Source organism: Electrophorus electricus, chromosome 18, assembly GCF_041902795.1.
Source record: "Electrophorus electricus isolate QZ-2024a chromosome 18, ASM4190279v1, whole genome shotgun sequence".
Taxonomy (NCBI): Eukaryota; Metazoa; Chordata; class Actinopteri; order Gymnotiformes; family Gymnotidae; genus Electrophorus; species Electrophorus electricus.
This window is the reverse complement of record NC_137514.1, coordinates 3,093,147-3,113,555: the sequence shown is the minus strand read 5'-3', so window position 1 is coordinate 3,113,555 and position 20,409 is coordinate 3,093,147. Positions and strand designations below refer to the sequence as shown.

The 20,409-nt window shown below is 38.3% G+C and overlaps 1 protein-coding gene and 1 long non-coding RNA gene across 10 annotated transcripts; one reads left to right on the top strand and one right to left on the bottom strand.

Moving 5' to 3' along the window:
- Nucleotides 1-8,909: 8,909 nt before the first annotated feature.
- Nucleotides 8,910-15,135, bottom strand: LOC118242633 (uncharacterized). Its single transcript, XR_004776964.2, has 4 exons — nt 15,011-15,135; nt 10,693-10,776; nt 10,500-10,586; nt 8,910-10,281 (listed from the first exon to the last, which is right to left on the bottom strand). It is a non-coding gene; the product is annotated as an uncharacterized LOC118242633 (long non-coding RNA).
- On the top strand, nt 13,855-19,895 carry LOC118242606 (uncharacterized). Of its 9 annotated transcripts, none has more exons than XM_081701445.1 (8): nt 13,855-14,467; nt 15,028-15,350; nt 15,494-15,562; nt 15,945-16,035; nt 17,021-17,113; nt 17,207-17,241; nt 17,326-17,643; nt 18,870-19,151. In XM_081701445.1, exons 1-8 carry the CDS (start codon nt 14,428-14,430, stop codon nt 19,008-19,010), a joined length of 1,110 nt encoding a protein of 369 aa, XP_081557571.1. In that variant the 5' UTR covers nt 13,855-14,427; the 3' UTR covers nt 19,011-19,151. The 9 variants fall into 9 exon arrangements, with proteins under 9 accessions (XP_081557571.1, XP_081557569.1, XP_081557570.1 ...); XM_081701443.1 differs by having other exon boundaries at nt 13,925-14,467; nt 18,837-19,151; XM_081701444.1 differs by having other exon boundaries at nt 14,066-14,467; nt 17,326-17,521; nt 18,870-19,895.
- The last annotated feature ends 514 nt before the right edge of the window (nt 19,896-20,409 follow it).

Here is a 20,409-nt window from a genome sequence, read left to right as displayed (position 1 = left end):
TCAAGTACTGATACTCAAACATGCTTATGGGTCTCGGTTGTGTGTGTCTGTCTCTCTCACTCACCCCCGCACTCACCCATCCCCCTCTCTCCCATTGGCTGATACTTTTTTTGTTATTTTTTATCAACAGATATAAGGACACAAGATGATGATGAAACAGTTTATATACTGAATAAGTTGATACAAGGTATTACATTCTAGAGGGAGCCTAACATATATTTTGTCTAATAGTTTATGCAGTGCATTAATTTGTCACACAGAGGCAGAAGTGGTGAATCCCTCTACCACCAATCACTATTCATCGAGCCCAATGGCTGAGCTCACAATTTTTTTTCAGGGGACCTCGTTTCATTCCACAGCTGAGAAAGGTGTTGAGCGGCAGGGGGATGGAAGGGACGTAATTTACAACTTTTATCCAAAAAACATTTCTTTCCCCAACGACTTTTTCTTAAAGTCGTAGTTTCAGTACTTCACTCCTTTAGTTCACAGCCGTAATTGTAAGCGATACATCTGAAAACTTTGCCAAGTCGTCCGAACGAACATGAATATGGATTAACCATTATCCTTTTTTTCTATCAACAGGTAAGCAATTCAGTAATGCTTAACTAATTCATGCTATACGTTATATTAGTATAAGTTACTAAAAAGTGTATTTAGCTATTTATTTAGCTAATGGTTGAAATACTTTATCGTGCGTTGTATGATTTAACTTGGTGGGGCTTAGCGTCGTAATGAATTTCAGGTCTAGATAAAACATATATTTTACAAACAATTAATACGTATTATCTACAAGCTATCGTAACTATTCTTTTGCGAGCTATCTAGGAAAGGATATTGTCAATGTCTTTATTCTGATGATTATTGGTCAATATGTAATATGATCCCTGTGTCATAGAGTACATGAAACATTTTGATCGACTTAAACCCTTTTGATTGACGGCTATTCTTATTCTCAGGGCTAGCTAAATAGAAAAGCTTCGAAGTCGGTGAATATATTTACTTAAAATAACCAATACATGACGTAACATCAATGCGGTTTTGGTATAAAGGATATCATCGTAATCATCTTTTCTACTCATGGTCTATAATTCTGTTCTATGTATTTTCATAGTTTCCAACGCTCAGGAGTTCCTTGACTCTGTGGAGAGAATTGCCGACCAAAGTAATTTCTTACTTGTGAACTTTTATAAATTTTAATTTTATGTATTTGTTTTGTTTATTTTTTTTGTTACTTTTTATTTGCAGATATAAGGACACAAGCTCATGAAACAGTTCATATACTGAATGAGTTGTTACAAGGTAATATTTTCTAGAGTGCGTCTACCATATGCTAAAAGCCCGCTTTATGTCTAAAAGTTTAGGCAGTGCGTTAATTTGTCACACAGAGGCAGAGGGGGTCAATCCCGCTACCGTCAACCACTATTCATCGAGCCCTCCTGCGGAGCTCACAAATATTTCACCTCGTACAACCGGCAACGTCTATAGAAACGTATACTGAGGTCACTGTGGCTTATAACATACATCTAAATAATTCTAGGCCTATTCACGCTGTTCAACCACACTAAACTGTAGGCCACCATATACACGTAAGTATATTTTTAAAAGCATGTTTATTAATCACATTTATACTAGAATAATTGGATCTTTTTTTTTTTTTCTAAGATACTCGGACGACGGGGATCAAGAGTTGAGTCCGTTCAACTGAGATGCAGATTTAAGAGCCTCCCCCATCATGTGAGTGGTCGGATAAAGAATTCTAACTAATTACTGAAAATATTCCATATTTTTCCTACTCAATTCCTAAAGCTGTTATCAAATGTGTTTAGTCAGCAGTGACATGTCGTACCAGGATCAGACACTACTACATATGGTGTACACAAATGCAATGAGTGGATACTTTGGTTTAACCCTGGCAACTTTCCATGTTAATCCATGTTCATGTTCGTTCGGACGATTTGGCAAAGTTTTCAGATGTATCGCTTACAATTACGGCTGTGAACTAAAGGAGTGAAGTACTGAAAATACGGATTTAAGAAAAAGTCGGTGGGGAAAGAGATGGTTTTCGGATAAAAGTTGTACGGCTGTGAACTAAGGAGTGAAGTACCGAAAACACGGCTTTAAGAAAAAGTCGGTGAGGAAAGAAATGGTTTTTGGATAAACGTTGTAAATTACGTCACTTCCACCCCGCCCCCAACACCTCTCTCAGCTGTGGAACGCAGCGAGGTCCCCCTGAAAAAAATTGTGATCTCAGCCGTAGGGCTCGATGAATAGTGGTTGACGGTAGAGGGATTCACCCCTTTTGCCTCTGTGTGACAAATTAATGCACTGATAAACTATTAGACAAAATGTCGTATTTTAACATATGTTAGACTCCCTCTAGAATATATTACCTTGTATCAATTCATTCAGTATATAAACTGTTTCATCATCATCTTGTGTCCTTATATTTGCTGATAAAAAAATAACAAAAAAATAAAATGATAAATAAATTACATAAAATTAAAATGTAAAAAAGTTCACAAATTAGAAATTACCTTGGTCGGCAATTCTCTCGACAGATTCAAGGAACCCGTGATCATCTGAACCTACCGAAATACATAGAACATAATTATAGACCGTGAGCATAAAAGATCGTCATGATGATGTCCTCTTTACCAGAACAAATAGATGTTACGTCATTTAATGCTTAATTTAAGCAAATAGAATCACCTACTTCTAAGTTACAGTTTTTTTTTTTTTATATAGGTAGCCATGAGAATAAGAATAGCCGTCGATCAAAAGAGTTTCAGACGATCAAAATGTTTCACGTACTCTATGGAACAGCGGTCATATTACATATTGATCAAAAATCATCAGAATAAAGACAATATCCTTTTCCTAGCTAGCTCGCAAAAATAATAGATACAATACCTTATAGATAGTACGTATTAATTGTTTGTTAAAATGTATATTTTGTCTAGACCTGAAATTAATTACGACGCTAAGCCCCACCGAGTTAAATCATACAACGCATGATAAAGTATTTCAACCATTAGCTAAATAAATAACTAGATACACGTCAGCCTTTTTACTAACTTATACTAATATGTTCTAACATGAAAGAATAAAAAGAACGTGCCTGTTGGAAACGGCTGAGCGATGTCCATGTTCGTTCGGAGATCTTGACAAAGGTTTTCAGATGTATCACTACAATTACGACTGTGAACTAAAGGAGTGAAGTACCGTGAAACACAGCTTTAAGAAAAGAAGTGTGTAGGTAGAGAAAAGAAATGATTTTCGTATAAAAGCTGTAAATTACAATCCACCCCATACGCAACACAACTCTCAGATGTGGAATGCACTGAAAAGTGTTAAAGGCCCAAAGTGTGATAACGGACAAGAAACTAATTTGATAAAACGTGTAAAGTAACCACATTTGTTTAGAGATCACAGAAAAAAAAATAAATAAAAGGAAACTTTGTGATGTTTTCTGAAAAGTTTTGCTTATTGCCACTGTTTGAGTACATCTGGCAAATAAGATGTAAAGAGGTGTCGGGGAAAGAGAGTGCAAGAGTGAAAAGAAAGTGCAGAAAAACTGGTGTAGTATGAGACTGAAACCTTTCAGTTCCTTTAATCACATGAACACTTTGCAATTAAAGAAACCTCCTTTATACAGGGCCGGTTGATTGAGTAGAAAGGAAAAAAAGGCACCAAAACTTTATGTTTTTGGCCTAGTTTTGACCTTGGGAGGAATTTGGTTTTAGGAGGGGGTTTACTGCATGATAGGGTGAGGACTTTTGAGGAGGTGTGACTTCTTAGAGAATCAGCCAATGAGAGAAAGTGGGATGGGTGAGTGAGTGGGTGAGTGAGAGAGAGAGAGACACACACACACACAACCGAGTCCCATAGGCGTGTTTGTGTATCAGCGGAGCAGAGCAGACATTAAAGACTGGGTGGTACGTAATCGTTTAAGACTCCTAACTTTTATTTACTTTAATCACTTGGATATTTCACAATTAAAGATTTTTTTTTTTAATCAGTAAAACTATTTTGAGGATCCCTCACTGTGTTTTAATTTATTTTCATATAATAGTTTCACATCATACATATATATATATATATATATATATATATATATATATATATATAGCTGTCATGTGCTGTGTTTGAATGTTATTCATAATATTAATAACTTGATGTGAAGTGTGTAGAACCATGGGATGAGACAGTGCTAATTTCTCTGCATCAGTGACCAGCAGGGCTGAGGCAGCCACAGCGTGTAAGCAGGCCGGCATGCCTTGAACTATCGAATCAAAAGTTTTAGAAAGGTAGGTCACAGGGCGATAACTGCCACCGTGCTCCTGGGCCAGGATGCCCACAGTGATTTGGGGATGTCTTCCAGCTCAGGAAGTATAGAGTGGTCGGCTATGCTGCTGGGCTGGCCCAGCATGTATATTTGGTCCGGAATGGATCGTCATTTTACCCTGCTCAAAAGGGAGAGAGAGATTGATTTTAAACATTAAATCGCGACCCAACAGGTTAAATGGAGAACCAGGAATAACTACAAATTGATACATCAAAAAAATTGAGGGGTCACCCGGACTTCTAACGGGAAAAAAGTGTGTTTTAGAACAGTCCACCTCCGAAATTCCCACATAAATGTCTCTCGAAGTGGCCTGTAGTCTAAGCAGGAATTCCTTCAGTTCCTGATAAAAAGTATCAACGTTAGTGTGCTGTGCCCAGTAATAAACATTGGCTCTGTCGCTATTCGAATTTGGGAGGGTGTCGTGGCTAAACGACAGTGACTTAATGCCATTAATCAACTCCTCCTCAGTAAACTTGTGCTTTAAACAACACATCAGAATGGTCCTGAAATCAGGTCCTGTTAATGGAGCATATTTGGTGCATCCCTTTAAAGCATCCACAAATGCATGAACATGATTTGCATCAGGTAAACTGTCACAAATATTTTTAATATCAGTCATGCTACGAGGCTTAACTCTACACAGTTTCTAACCCAGCATCAAGAATGGAGCAGAAACGTTCATTGGGGGGGCTGGAGCCATGCCCCGAAGTCTTGCCCTGCTGTAGATTGGCAAAGTTAGGATAGAGGGCAGGTGTGGGCTTGCCATCCGCTCCTCCTCCAGAAGCCCCCCACCCAGCTTCCTGATTCAGCTCAGACGTGTCTGTGGCATTTGGCACAGAAACATCTGCCCGACCAGGAGCCTGTCTTAATCACGGCATGCTTCACAAGTGGAGGAGGGGATCCTTTCAGATGTGACAGCAAAAACTATTTCAGACACAGGCGTCTTATTGGGTTTTATCCCCTGCAACTTGTCCCACACTGGCTTGGCCTTACTCTAAGAGTGCCAAGAATTCTTCATATACTGAAAATCTCAGCAAGGGTCCCCATAGCCCTCATAAACAAACATAGCACTGAGCGCTATAAACTCCCTTTCAAACGAGTCTGTACGTGGATAGTGTCTAAACCCAGCACATTCAGTCCATCCAGCCAGACACTCAATGCATGGATCACAATGTGAGCCCAAACCACACCGAAACATCCAATCCTTCAGGGTTTCCCCCTTTTTGGGTTTTATATAACTAACACTGGAACCCATGGGTCACCCAGCAAAACCACAACCAGTATACAACTATACAAAGAGCTCTCAAATAGGTACAGAGGAGGGAGGGTTCACCAATAAACAGTAAATTGCGTTTCAATAAGTCTCAGGTGGGATAACAAATCTTTACACAGTGTACAGAAAATTCAGCCTGTGCCAGTAGACGAGACTTCTTCCACCTTTTCAACAGGCAGGATAACAAGTACAAAATTCAACATTCGGCTCGTCCCAATGGACAAGACTTCCTCCACCTTATTTGAGACAAAAACACACCTAAACTAAATTTAAGCACAGAGATACTGAGCAGGAAGAAGACACATTAAATACTAGGGTGTCACTTATCTGTGCAGTATTCCACTTCTAACACCAGACTGTTAGAAACTGGTTCAAAGTGACCAGTCCTTCAGGTTCGATCTCCTCCAAGTTACCCTATGCCCTCTGTCCTCTGTAGCCAGATCAATCCGGGGAAGTCAAGAGACACTGACACCAAGGTAGTGAATCAAGAGAGTTCCACTTTATTGAGGAAAGCACAGGGTATATATGTGTCCTATATCTACTATCTAAATCTACAGGATGACGGGGAAAAGTGAGACATGTTCTAAGGGTCTACGTAGAAAGGAAAGAGACAAGGTTAGTAGACAGAGAGAGAGAGAAAGAGAAAGGGAGGGGTAAAGGAGAAAAAACAGGGAGCGGATGACCTCGGGTGGCCAGCTCGCAGTCAAGTCGCCCTGGCTGATAGGCAGAGACCTTGCGTTGAGTGCCTGAAGACAGAAAGGCTCCAGTATCTAACACTCATTTTGGCCACTGTGCCTTGGAAATAATTGCTAAATTACTGTAAATTACTGTAAATTCAAGTAAAAAAAAAAAAAAAAACTACGGCTAAGCACACACAGGCAACCAGGACTCCCACACCTGCGTGAAGCACTTTATTCTGCCCAGCTGTGTGGGAGAAAAAAAAACAAAACAAAACAAACAAAAAAAAAACATCTATCAATCTCAGCAGTGCTGTTTGTGGAGGAATGTACTTTCACAGAGGAGAGTTCACCCTACCAACAACGTTCAGCACTACACCAGCAGAGTACTGATGACCCACGGCGTTCCTGCATTTGCATTTGTATTCTCCACTGTCCTCCGAGCTGATCAGGGAGAGAGTGAGTCTTTGTCCACTCCCTACTGCACCTTTATTCTTAAACCAATAGTAGTCATCCACAGGTGGGTTGGCTTCACTGCTGCAGGTCAGAGTCACTGAATTGCCCTTCACTGTTTCACCAGAGACACTGACACATTCTTTGGAGGATCTACATATAGATATGGTGATGGTCAAATGACAACAATGTTTATGATGATTATTATTTATATTATTATCATCACTACGCTACAAAAATTTTCCCATCCAATCTTCTGGGACTTTCTAGACAGGCCACATTTGTGTGATGTCCCAGCTTCCAGTGTATGGCTCTCTGCCATTGCAAAAAACAGGATAATTTGGTAATATCTATGTGTGTGTGTGTGTGTGTGTGTGTGTGTGTGTGTGTGTGTGTGTGTGTGTGTGAGTGGAAAGCTTGTGTACTTCACTGCAGTTTTTCCTCTACAAAATAAACGGTGAAGGTTGTTGCATGTACTCACATCTGACAGTGAGAGTTTGAGCAGGAGAGGGGAGATGTTCATATCCTCTTACAGCACACCTAGAACTGTCTGTGTCTTTTTGTGTCGGTTTGAGAGAGAGAATGTTTTCTTGTTTTTCTGTCAGTATGCGTTGTCCATTTTTATACCAGGTGAATGCTGCTGTGTCTGGCAGTCTGCAGTCAGTTCTGCATGTTAGATGTGTTGTGTTTCCTTCAGTCACATGCTCAGGAGTCTCCACTCTCAGTTCTGACTGAATAACAATCACAATTTGACAAACAATGAAACAAACCAAAATGGATAAATAAAATAAATAAATTATTTACCGATCAAAGAAATGAATGATTCATATGCTTATGAACTTGTCCAAATGCCTTTAAATTATTTACTTAATTGATTCCATTAATGTAATTAATTATAATAGTGGAAATGATTTCGGAATGATACATCCTATATCAATGATATGAATAAAGTCCTGACACCTGTGACTGTGAGTGCCACTCCAGGATAACCAAGATATTGTTTCTTCGGGATGTTTGTTGTGATTCTAAGACAGTACATATGCTCATCACTTTTTGTCACATTATCCAGTCTGAGGGCTAAGATTTGCTTGGACTCTTCAAAATACTTGATCCTGCCTGAGTACTGTGGAACTTCAGGTCAGTTGGTTCCACATGTTTTGTTGGGTTTTGGATCCAAAACGTCTTTATCAATTTTAGACCAGATGGGTATTTGTAAGTACCTTGTATATATACCTGTGAGTCCTTTAAAACACAGGCTTCATGTGCTGGGGTGTACACCACACTCCACTCCTTCCCAAAAGCCCCTGAAATATATGATGCATGATTAACCTCATTACAGAGACAGGAAGAAGGGCCTCATCATTTCATAAGAATTGGTACAAAGTGGAGGATTACAAGCAAAACAACAACAATAATTAAAAACCAGTAACAATTCTAAATAATGCCGAATCTTACGGCCTCCTCCCCTACTCCCTCCTCCTCGCCACACGGCTTTGTTATTGTTGCTGTTTCTGTTTCACGTGTCTACACATATATATGTGTACACAGACACAAACACACACATACGTGTGTGGGCACGCACGCACTTGTTACTCGCCCCATTAGTGCATAATTTTAAACCATTGTGGTGTCCAACTCATTGTCCTGACAATGTCATGTCTTGTGTGGCTTGCACCACATTATACTCATGTGTATGTCTGTGCATACACTGTTCACCGTTTGTCTGTCGCTGTTTGAGTTTCACTTTGGATTCCGTATTAAACGTCTCATGTTGTTCCCTGACTCGCTTCTGCATCCTATCATGTTTCCCAAACGCTCGCAACACCACACCAAATCACTTCTTAAAATATTATAATAAAAGCTATTTGCTGTGTTAGCTAGTTCAAGCTGAGGCTGGAGCTTTGTTTGATACCGTATTTAGTAATGTCCTTGGAGCTATATTTAAAAAAGTCAGGGTGAATGAAAAACTAAATTAATGTTTACGAGCTGAAGAAGAGGAGTCCAGAGGTACAGGAAGGATTCATGAAAGGATGACCCAGCTGGCATTTGACCGACCTTCAACATTGAAATGTGGTTGAAATAATGCTCGTTGTTGTTTCAACGTAGAAACGTTTAATGCTCATTTAATTGCTCATTTTATTTTCTTTGTTACACCAAAAGTTCCATGTCTTACAATAAGTTTGCACATTGGGATCCTCATCGCCAACAGTTCAAAAGCTACTGCTGGGCCTCTCTGTGTATTGGCCAGATGGCGAAATTGGGGAAAGATCTCATAGCTCATAGTCCTCCAGAGAGAACCTGCTACCACCCCCAGGCTGTGTTTCATACCCATCATGCCAGGTCACGTTTTATACCATTTTCCAGAATTACATTACTACATTGCTTACGACTGTCAGACAGCACAGGGCAAGCAGTCAGACAAACAGACAACATATAACAATAAAGACTCACCCAGAATGCTCAGCTTTAAAAACAGCTGAAAAGTGATTATGAGAGACTTCAAATAAAGCTGTAAAAAAAAAAAAAAAAAAGGTTTTATACTGACCACTTTAACTACATATTATTGAGAATATTTACAACAGCTAATTTATACACACTTCTTTATCTCTGTAACTGATTAACTGTATCTGTTGTTATCTCTTCAGACTGGAACTCTGTGCAACTAACAATGTACAATACATATGGAATTTTCATTGTCATCGTAGACAATACTGCATAAAAACCTTATCAGTAAACATAAACATACCAAAGTATGAATTAAATGTCTAATTAATGAGAATAAGTTACCATCGTGTAGCTCTCATCACTGACACTGTCATCCACTGGGTTATTTCAATGGGTGAATGCTGTTTGGGTTCAGAATCTGGCCTATAACTTAAGTGCAGGCTGTTCAATGCACAAGTTTCTTGCTCTTCCGTCATTTATTCATGAGGCAGTGTGAGCAGAGTTGTGCTGAAATGTGTCTGAAATGCAACTTCTACTTTTTGTGACAGAAGTAGAAATCTACATGGAAGATTATCTTAGCTGTACTCTTTATTCATTTGCCTGCCCCTAACATGCCAAGCCATTTTATTTCTCAGGTCATTATGTATTTCTACTGAGAATCTTTACACACCACATGTCCTGCGATAATTAAATTATAGACATTAGGACAGTGCATGTAGGAGTGAGGAAAAACTTAATTTGAAATGATCTGGTTAAATCTGGTTAACTTTGAAATGATCTGGGCTCAGTCTAAACACACACACATACCCACAGAAACACAAAATCACTATGACTCTGAAAACATGGGAGCCTTGACCCAATTTAACACTGTTTACTGGAGTAAAGTGAACAACAGCACACTATAAAACAGTTGGGAGGCTTTGCAGCAATGCATGAAATGTTTTGTGAGCACAGTAGAAACAGGTCACAGGATGTCCAGAAGGCATAGTTTAGAGACAGGTGCTGCTTTGGGGGTGGCACTTTAATTCTGTGCTGCATAGCTATGCTGTGTTTCAGTGGTGTCCACACCTGCTTAAGAGCTCAGTTCTCTAAGTCCAAAAAAAAAAAAAAAAAAGTAAGCACACACACACACACACACACACACACACACACACACACACACACACACACACACACACACACACACACACACACACATACACACACACTTACACATATAGCATAGTGTGCTGTAAATTATAATAGTATTCGGATTGTGCTCTTTAATAATGAAATATGGAAATTCTTAGTTTGGCAGGATACTAACTTCAAGTGTGTGGTAGATATCACCAGAGGCCCTGGCTGTGGGATCAAGAGTTGTACATATGACATCCATAGCATCAGCTTCAACATGCTGCAGAGAAGAGGGGGAGACATAAATAATGATCAAATTTGTTGTGCTGTCCTGGTTAAGACTGCTTTTCTTTGTGTATAAATTAGATTTCTGAGCAGACGCATACTTCAAGTGTGTGGTAGACATCATTGCAGGATCTGGACCCTGGGTTGAGATCGACATACGTGTCATGAGAAATAGAGTAGATGTTCTGTATTAGGAAAAAAAAAAGTATATAAATCAACATCTTGGACAGAAGCCACACTTCACCTGTACAGCACAATTTCCTGGTCTCTCCCACAGCTACTACACCACCTAGAGGCTAAAGACAATATTACATCACTGGAAAGTTCATTTACCTCATATTCATGTATATTTGTTCTCTTTTTCTTCTTCATCTTTCTTACAACTAATCTCAAATCAGCACAGATCAGTAAGAATTGTATTATATATTTGAAAGTTACATTTAAAAAAAGTATAAATTATAATTTTTAAATTAAAAATAAATGATATAAATTATATAAATTATAAAAACTAAATACATGTTTTCTTATTTTCTTTTTTGGTATAATTAAAGTGCAAGTCTTCCATCCCAACCTTAATCTGCTTAGTTGGCAAAACAATGAACAATCTGTTTTTCTGTTTATTTTGGCTTCTGTACTATTGTTTGGCTTCTGTATTCAGTACTACTGTACTGTACTAAGATGTATTATATGAGTAAATGACAAAGCACTTTTGCAAGTCGCTCTGGATAAGAGCGTCTGCTAAATGCTGTAAACTTTGATCAGGATGCAAATTAAAATGGCTCACTGCTTCAGCATGACACACACCAGCGATTAAAAGCACACCGCCGGGTTGGTTGAATCTATTAAAAGCACACAGCTGCGTTGATTTGGATGATTGGTTTGTGTTGGTATGGTTGCTTGGTTTGGCTTGGTTTCTGTCTATTAAAAGCACACAGCTGGGCTGTTCTGTTTGATTGTTTTAACAGAAGTAAGGGAAGTGACCGGTTCTTTCAATACAAGATGGCATGGGACAACCATACACGCAACTAGTACAACTAGCACACCTGGTAACAGTACTTCAAATGTTTTTTGTGCCATTTTACTGCTTTTAGCATGCAACAGTGTCATCTGTACCTGTGCATCCTAGGAATTAAGCATTATTTGATGACAAGATATCAACAAATGTTAAAGTGAATGCAAAGCATTTTTAAACAATTTGGTCAGATTTAATTGCTCTGTTATGTATTCCAAAGAGAGTTTAAAACGTTAATTTAGTTTTCTCTGTTCTGTTTTCCAGAGAGGGTGTATATAGGTGCTGGTCTGGCTGCAGTGATGCTCCTTCTTGCCATCTGCCTTTTCATGCTGGTAAAACAAACAAACAAAAAAAAAGCACAAGAAAGTCACAAAACAAAACAATAGTGAAGGTAAGAATAATTAGTTTTATGTGCATCTAGGTATGTTAGAGAGAGACAGAGATATTGTAGAATAAGAAAAAGTAAATAGACCTAGCTTACTTTTTGTGTTTAATTTTTAATCCAATTGGTTACGGAGGTTCATCCTTTTGTGAATGAGCCCACCAGAAACAATCCCATCAGGAAATTCAACAGCTTTACTACAACCAATCACCAGAAAGACACCAGTTTCACATCCAATCACATGAAGGCTCCATGCCTACAGAACACCCCTACAGCCAATAATAGGTCTTCCCAGATGCCAGTTCAGTTGAATACTCAACCATAATGTCAGCAACAGACTCGCGCGACTCTCTAAATTATGTGAATGTAAACTTCACAAGCAAGGCCAAACGTGCTTTCCTTTTGCTTAAAAGTACACAACTTTGAATAAACATTGGATGCAGGACCTTGGTCCATTTCTTTCATACCTAAATATCTCTTACGGGAACAACTGTGAATGCATTTTTGATTCATTACCAGTACAAAAAGTCTGTAGACAACTATAAACAAACAACAAACAAACAAATAGCCACCATTTGTTTTTCGATTCCATGATTTTTGAGAAATTTACACTTTAAATAGCACAGTCACACCAATGCGACATATTCTGGCTGCACTTTCTGAAGACATTAACATTATTATTCTCATTATTAATTGAGAATATTAGGTAATTTGTACATATATTGAAAATATTAGCTAGGTTGTACACAAACCACGATTATGTGTCCATGGATTGATTATTTAAGGCCTATTTTACACTAATAGTAAAGCGGTTAATTTCTTTCATAATTTTGATTTGGCTTATGAAGAAAGCAGAGTAATCAATATAGACCTATCAAAACAAACTTTTTTGTTTAGTAGTAATCAAAACAAACACTAAAATATAGGAAATAACTATACAGTAAATTTCATTTATCATTAGTAATTATTGGGCACATAACTAGGTTTTGCATGGCAGTGGCTTCTGATTATTACACCATTAGTGGGTAGGATATACTCCTAAAAGTGTAAATAAATCAACTGTTTTGAGATACAAAGAATTTAAAGAAGAAGAAGAAGCAAATATAATACTCTATAATAGAAGAGTATGATAGAATAGTCAAAGTACAGTGCACTTAAAAAGCAGCTTTTGCTGCTGTTTTCCATACCAGTAGATGGCACTGTTTCTGCCAATATCAAAACAATAGCAGGCACTAAAGTCAAAGAAGCCTGATTCCAGTCCTGCAGGGAACACCAGCACTGCACACACTGAGCCCTGTCCCTGGGGTAACCTGTTTCACTTGTCAGCCACTCAACACTTCTTACAGTCAACCTGCTGATTCACACACTGAGCCCTGTGTGAGTGGGAGCCGGTGCATTGGAGAAGGGGGCCCTGTTCTATAGTTCTGTAGATTCTGGAGTGGACCATGTAGTTTGACTTTCCAAACACACTAAGTGAGGAAAGGAGTCTGAAAAAAAAATTGCCAGTTAACTGTTGATTTTAGGCCTGATGCCTAAAGTACGTCAGGATGTCAGGATTTATATGTTAATTTTATTAAGTTCATTAACTGAAAAATTCACAAATGACTGAGGATACCATAACTACACCGATTTTCTTTTTATGTTAAACTGTTCTGGAGGAAAAATCAATTAGACTCGAGCCAGATGTGCAGATGAGTGATCTTTATTGGTTCTGTCCCTTATGCACCGAGGGAGAGAAGCCTCAAACTTCTCTCTCACATGAGTTCATATACCCCCACCATTCCCCGTTGTTCTCTCATGTGCTAATCTCATGACTCCAGGTGCCATGCATCTCAACCGTCTGTGAACATTCTTTCCTGCTAAAAACAAGTTGTTACTCCCTGCTGCTGCACCCCTGCCCAGCAACAGTTAAGCGATAACTGTCATACTCCATCACTTCCCTATTCGCCTTTCTTGCAGACTGGTCAAGACAAGGCCAAAGGTCACTTAAAGGTCACATATTTCTTACTTCCTCTTTTAAGCAAGCATTAAGCATTTTCCCTCACACTACATTTTAAACTTCATTGAACCCAAAGAGAAACTACCAGAAGGCTAACAGCGGCTCAAAAACCACATCCTTCCTCTCTCACTCTCCCTCACACACACACACACACATACACACACACACACACACACACACACACACACACACACACACACACACACACACACACACATGCATATGCACACAAACAGTTACTTGTACACTCACATGAGACCATCACAACAGCATGGAAGTGAACTGGACACTGAAAACATCTAAAAGAGGCAACAAAATAATATTTTGGGAATAAGAATATACAGAACCACTGAAGGGTTCCCATGGAAGTTCAGGGGTGAAAGTGCATTTGACGAAGACCTGAAGAGTTTCAAAACGTGCTTGATGCTTGAATTTCCTGAGAGATGAAGACCTTTGTCAGCCTCTCTTGTACTCTATTATCTGGTGAGGTGTTAGAATTTTTAAAATCTTCTTTTATAAGATCACTCAAACTGTCAAGACAAATGAAGTCCTTGACAAAAATAATGACTATGCACATTTATTAAGACTACCATGAGTACTGACTAACTGAAACCAGTTTTACAGGACATAATAATATTAGTTATAACAATAATAATAAGCATTATTTGTAAAGAATATTTTAAACAAATTTTATATTTCTTTAAATGACAAAGATAAATATTAAATACAAGATTTTTAAAAAATGATAGAGAAAAGAACAATAAGAAGGTACGTACAAAGTGTTTTAGAGTGAAATATAAGACAGCATGCTAGAAGTTGTAACTAATGCAGTACTGAATAAAAGCATTTTTCTATTTTTAAAGGCATTAAGGATGCCAATTGATTTCAAATTGTCAGGTAGAGAATTCCAGAGCTTGTGGCTTTGATAATTAAAAAAGAGCATTTGGACTCTACAAAACAGGATGTTGAGAATCTGAGTAGATTGTGTTTTTGGAAAGCTCTCAGTGAAGAGAACCAAGCACTTACACTCTGCTTTCTTGTAGCTGCTGTGGGGAGTATGCTGTGTGCCCAGATCAGAAAGACAGGAACAGAGGGCAATGTTGCAGTTATCCAGTGTCCTTATGCTAAAGGATATGAAGCCTATCTCAAGTATTTCTGTAAGGGAACCTATAAAGACTGTGTCTCAGTTGTAAAAACTGATGGTAAGGAGCCCTGGGCGTTTCAAGGAAGGTTTTCTCTGCATGACAACACAGAGAAAAAAATGTTTGTAGTGACCATCACTGCCCTCAGAATAGAGGACACAGGACAATACTGTTGTGGCATTGAATCAGTCGGGTCAGACCCGTTCACTGTAGTCCAGCTGACTGTGAGTAAGGGTGCGTGTTTTTTTCATAAACATTTCAGTATCTTGATTCAGAATCTGGATATTTTTCAGTATCTAAATTGAATATTTTGTTTTCATTGTGGGGCTCCTGCATTTGTAATCTGTTCAGTCTCTCTCTCCACCAGCTCCTAAGACTCCACAACCTAAACCCTCACCCAAGTCCTCTACTCCACTCTACCCCCACACCACTAAAGGTAAGATCTTCCCACTTCTGTCCTACAATGCCCCTTGAAGGTGTTTTGACTGAACAGTAAAATATCACTTGATTGCTAATATATAGCAGTAGGTGGAGAGCTAAGCTCAGCTCTGACCTGATGAATTTTTCTGTACTGACGTTGCAAGAAGCCAATCAGACGAAGTACAATTAAACCTGCAGTTCAGTGTTTGTAATGCTACATTCAAAGCTAAATTTATTGTAATTAAATGTTAAATAGTTACTACATAACCATTTAAAAGAAAATGTTAATGTCAGCATGAGTGATTACTCATGTTTCCATAATTCAACCGATTAATTTCATTAGTATTTGTTTAGTCAGAATACCAAACACACATTTACATTATGTGCATTGGTTCCAGTGTGAGAATGTTTGTGAACACACAGGGCTGTCACTTTCTACTAATGGAACAGGAAATGCAACAGAAACAGGAAACTCCACTCAGCCTTCAGGTACCAGAAACCACAAAGGCAGCATCACACTTGGTCTCAATTTCAGGTTTCTTAGGTGGTAAACATGTGCTCGAACCACCAGAACAAAGTGGCAGCTCACCAGTACAGCAATCACATTTTTCTTCTTTCAGTGACATTTTACCTTGTATGAGTCTCTATCAGTGTGTAACAGCTGTAGCTGTTGTGGGCATGTGTTTCAGAGTAGTGTTCCTCGTTCCGTTAATTTAAGAATTCCCCTTTATTTCAGTGGTTTTCAATTGTTGATGTGCTGTCTTTAATAAAATAGTAATAAACAGTGTGTTAAATAACTTAATTAAATTAGTTAAATATAAAAGTGATCTTAAATAAAGGTGGGCAGTCCAGTAGACAGCTGATGGAACATTAACACTACAGATATCAAACAACATGTCAGGTTTGTGAATAGAGACAAAGTCGAATGCAGTAAAGATATACAGCTTAATAGAGGCAATCCAAAGAGTAGTCAAATACTGGCAAATGGTCGATGCAAGTAGAGGCACAGAGCAAACAGATCTAAAGGGAACAAGCAAGAGAATATCTGAAAACAGGCAGGCAATCCAATAATCCAAAACAATAATCAAGACAACAAACTACAGCTCAGCTCAGAAACGCAAGGCTGGCAAACGAGACTTTGCAATGACAAATAGAGACAAGAGGCTATATAGAGTGAACACATTAAGAAGAACGAGACCCAGGTGAGGTTAGAACTCAGGTGACTGGGAACGTACAGGAGTTTTATGGCATGCATAGTCCGCAGTAGATCGAGTTGCAGCGAAGGGTGTAACACAAAGGCATCCTACATTTCTAGTCTAGAATTTAAATAATGTGATCAGAGATAATATTCAGTAAACAAGTAAAACTAAAATATGGAGATATTTAGTTAGTCGTGTGTGTGTGTGTGTGTGTGTGTGTGTGTGTGTGTGTGTGTGTGTTTCTGGTATTTTCTTTGTTATCCAAAAATATACAGGTACCTTTATTTATGCTGGAGGTGTTTTTATCACAGTTCTGCTGGTACTGCCAATTACTTCTGGAATTTTCTTTGCCTTAAGATGCAGGGCAGGTATGTAACATTAGCCATCAAAACAAAACAAAACCATCATCTAGATGCCTTCGATAAAGGCATTGTGCTAAGTCATGCTACTCTCTTTCCCAGACAAAAGTCTGCCAAATTCACAGGAGAATATGGAGGTCTGTATTTATTTACTATAATTATTTTGTTCAGTTACTTTCAAAATATTTGTGTTCGTTCTATTTTTTCTTTTTTATTTCCAGAATTTTCCCTTGTATGAGGAGATGCAGCAAAGTGATCCCACCCATACTAATGTGTCAGTCTCAACCAATCAGGGCCCGGTACCACCCACTGACAATGCCATGACAACTCACCAACATTCTGACCCTCCCCCAGCATGCAGTACGATATATACTCAACAAATGAAATCAGCAAATGAGAGGCAAGATGCACTCTCTGGTAACACACTGGCAACCAATCATATTCCATTCACAAACATCGCTACTATCTCTAGTGTGAGACTGGTGAGTAGCCAGAAGAACAAAACTCCTGACAGCTCAAGAAAACCAATTTACTGCCAAGTGAGTTTCCCAAAAGACAAAACCTGGAATCCATCAGTGGTTAATGAGGAGTTATATTCAGCTGTAAAAAAACCTTATCAAAATCAAAGGCCTGTCTACTCAGCCACTGTTACTTCCCAGTATTCTGCTAATGTCAATTCAGATTATGCATCTATTTGGTTACCACAAAATTAATATAAGAGGATGTTAGATGGTAAAATGCCTTTATGACAGATCAAGCTATTAACTGGCAATGTGTCCATATGGAGTTAATAAGAGTTAAAATATTGTAACTTTTAGGTAATTGGTTACAAATATTAAGTGATTGGTTTATAAGTTCTATAATGGGCAAACCAAGGGCATTCATTTGGAAAGCATTTAATTTATTTAAGGCAGTCCAAAAACCTTGTTCCAAAACAGGGTAAAGGTAGACTGGGACAGATGGACAGAAGGCAGAAGTATAAAAAATATAAGCAAACAATGGATAACAGTAAAAAAAGGCCAAAGATCTTGTAACTTCTCCAGGGGCTGCTGCTTCTAGTCTGCATGAGCTGGGCCTAAAACACAAAGAATAAGAACAATTAAAATCATGCAATAAAATCCTGCCAAATAAAATCAAGCTTGTAGTATAAAAATATACTGCACTTGATCTTAGCCAAAAGACAGAGCGTGCATATAGATAAGGCTATCAACATATGCCAGGAGGTGATCATGTTCAAGGGGGTCGGGGCTGGTTGATCAGCATTGATTGACTGTTTCCTGGGAAGCAGCATGACGGTAACAAGACAGACATGATAAATAAGTTTAAAATAGATTATTCTTTTATAAGTGATCAGTTAGGTGATTTATTTATCAGTTTTACAATTTGGAAATATTCAGTGATACCTTATGTCCAGATGCAAACTTTACAGGTGTTAAAGTGCCATACGTCCGCCACTATTGTAATATGGTGATGAGTAATAATCCTTTCGGAAGGTTGTTAACAAGGCATGGTTTTCTGTTGTGGTAAAGATTTAGAACAAATTACTTATATAAATGCAACTAGCAGATCAAAAATGTTTGCTTGTTTTATTTTTCCTCAGTTAAGTGCATGTGTTTCATGTTTGATCTATTTGGTAATTGAACAATTATGGCTAATAATTATGGCTAATTATGGCTAACAATTATGGCTAACACACACACTTTGTGCTCTGTCGATCTTTCAAACCTTTCAGGACACCTGTTTCTATGTTCCCCACAAACACCAGATGTTCAGCCAATCAGAGAGCAGACACCACAACACCATGCAGCGCACTTCCTCAAATCCTCAGATCTCACCCTCCGCTGGCCCTCAGGACTCCTGCAGAAGACCCACGCTCCTATGCAGAGTGCCGAGACCTGCATCCTGAGCCAATGGTTTCCTCCTTTATTAGACTCCCTCAGACGTATCCACTTTCCACAAACCATGAACCACCTTCCACTTTATCACGGTCACTTTCTCTTCAATACATTCCTATCGACTTTGGGCAGCTCTCTCTCATAGCCAATGACAACTCTCCCTTCTTAGGCAAGTCACAGGTTGTCTACACCACCGTCCAGTGGCACAAAGAACCGGGAGGTTCTACGTATGGCCACCATGCAGTAATATAGTTTCCTATAACCAACAACTTTTTCCATTTGCCATGCCAGTGAGGGAGCTTCCAGTGAAACAAGCCCCATGTGATTATTTGTGAATAAATTTCATTTATTGTTTTCTTTCAGCTGAATACATTTGCATTGTGTTTTTGTCATTAGTTAAATAAATATTAATGAAATGTTTATTAGTATAAAAAATACAAAGAAATCAATAAACAGTGAAAACAGAAATGTTTCTGTCTTGTCTTTCTGGGTAAATGTAATTACAAAGAAAGGAGGTTAACAGTTATAGAAAAGGACTTTCAGTTGTTCAGCCCAGCAAATTTCAGATGTTATCCACGCTTACCAATTTAGTGTTTAACGTCTACGTTGCTGTACAGTACAGCTTTAATTTGTATAGCACTGTTCCAGGGAAAGTTTACTTGACCCTTATGTAAACATGACCATGAAACATATGTGATCTCACACAACTGACCTTAGATCAGCAATTAAAACAAAAATTGCCTTTGGTGTTGGACACTGGTGGTTTGGAGTGAATGCCACTTTTGTTGGGTGTGTCAGGAAGTTCGGAAAGTCTGTTGTATGTTTATTTTGTTTGTTAGGATTATTTAGTGTGCATTTTTCTTTCAATAATGTGAGTTTTGTTTGTTGTTTTGGCCTGGGTCACTTCTGAAGACATTGCAGCAGTGAAATTGTTTGTAATTAATATCCACTGTGAAATAAACCAAAAAGGAGACTTTCATTAGTGCTTCTGTTTGTTTTGTTGCTGTTCACTTTTTACAACTTAGATTCTGAGTCATTTACATTTTTTTTTCCTTGTTTCGTTTTTTCCTAGGCCTCACAGCCTAGACAGGCTCGTAACATTGCTAGATACAGGAACTGATGTTAGTACCTAGAAATGCAAAATGAGCAGAAGTACTATATCAAACAATGACAAGTCCAATACAAATAAATTACACAAATAATACACACACAAATAGCAGCAACAAAACAAAATCAGCATTATGAACTTTCAACATCAAAACACAACAAGCTGTAACAAACAGTTAACTACAATGTTTAAGCTTTCTTCAATATATATTCACTAGTTAAGATCACAGAGAATACTTAATGGATGTAACATCATCCAGTCATACTTAACTATAATGAAATGTTAAATGGGAAAATAATGTC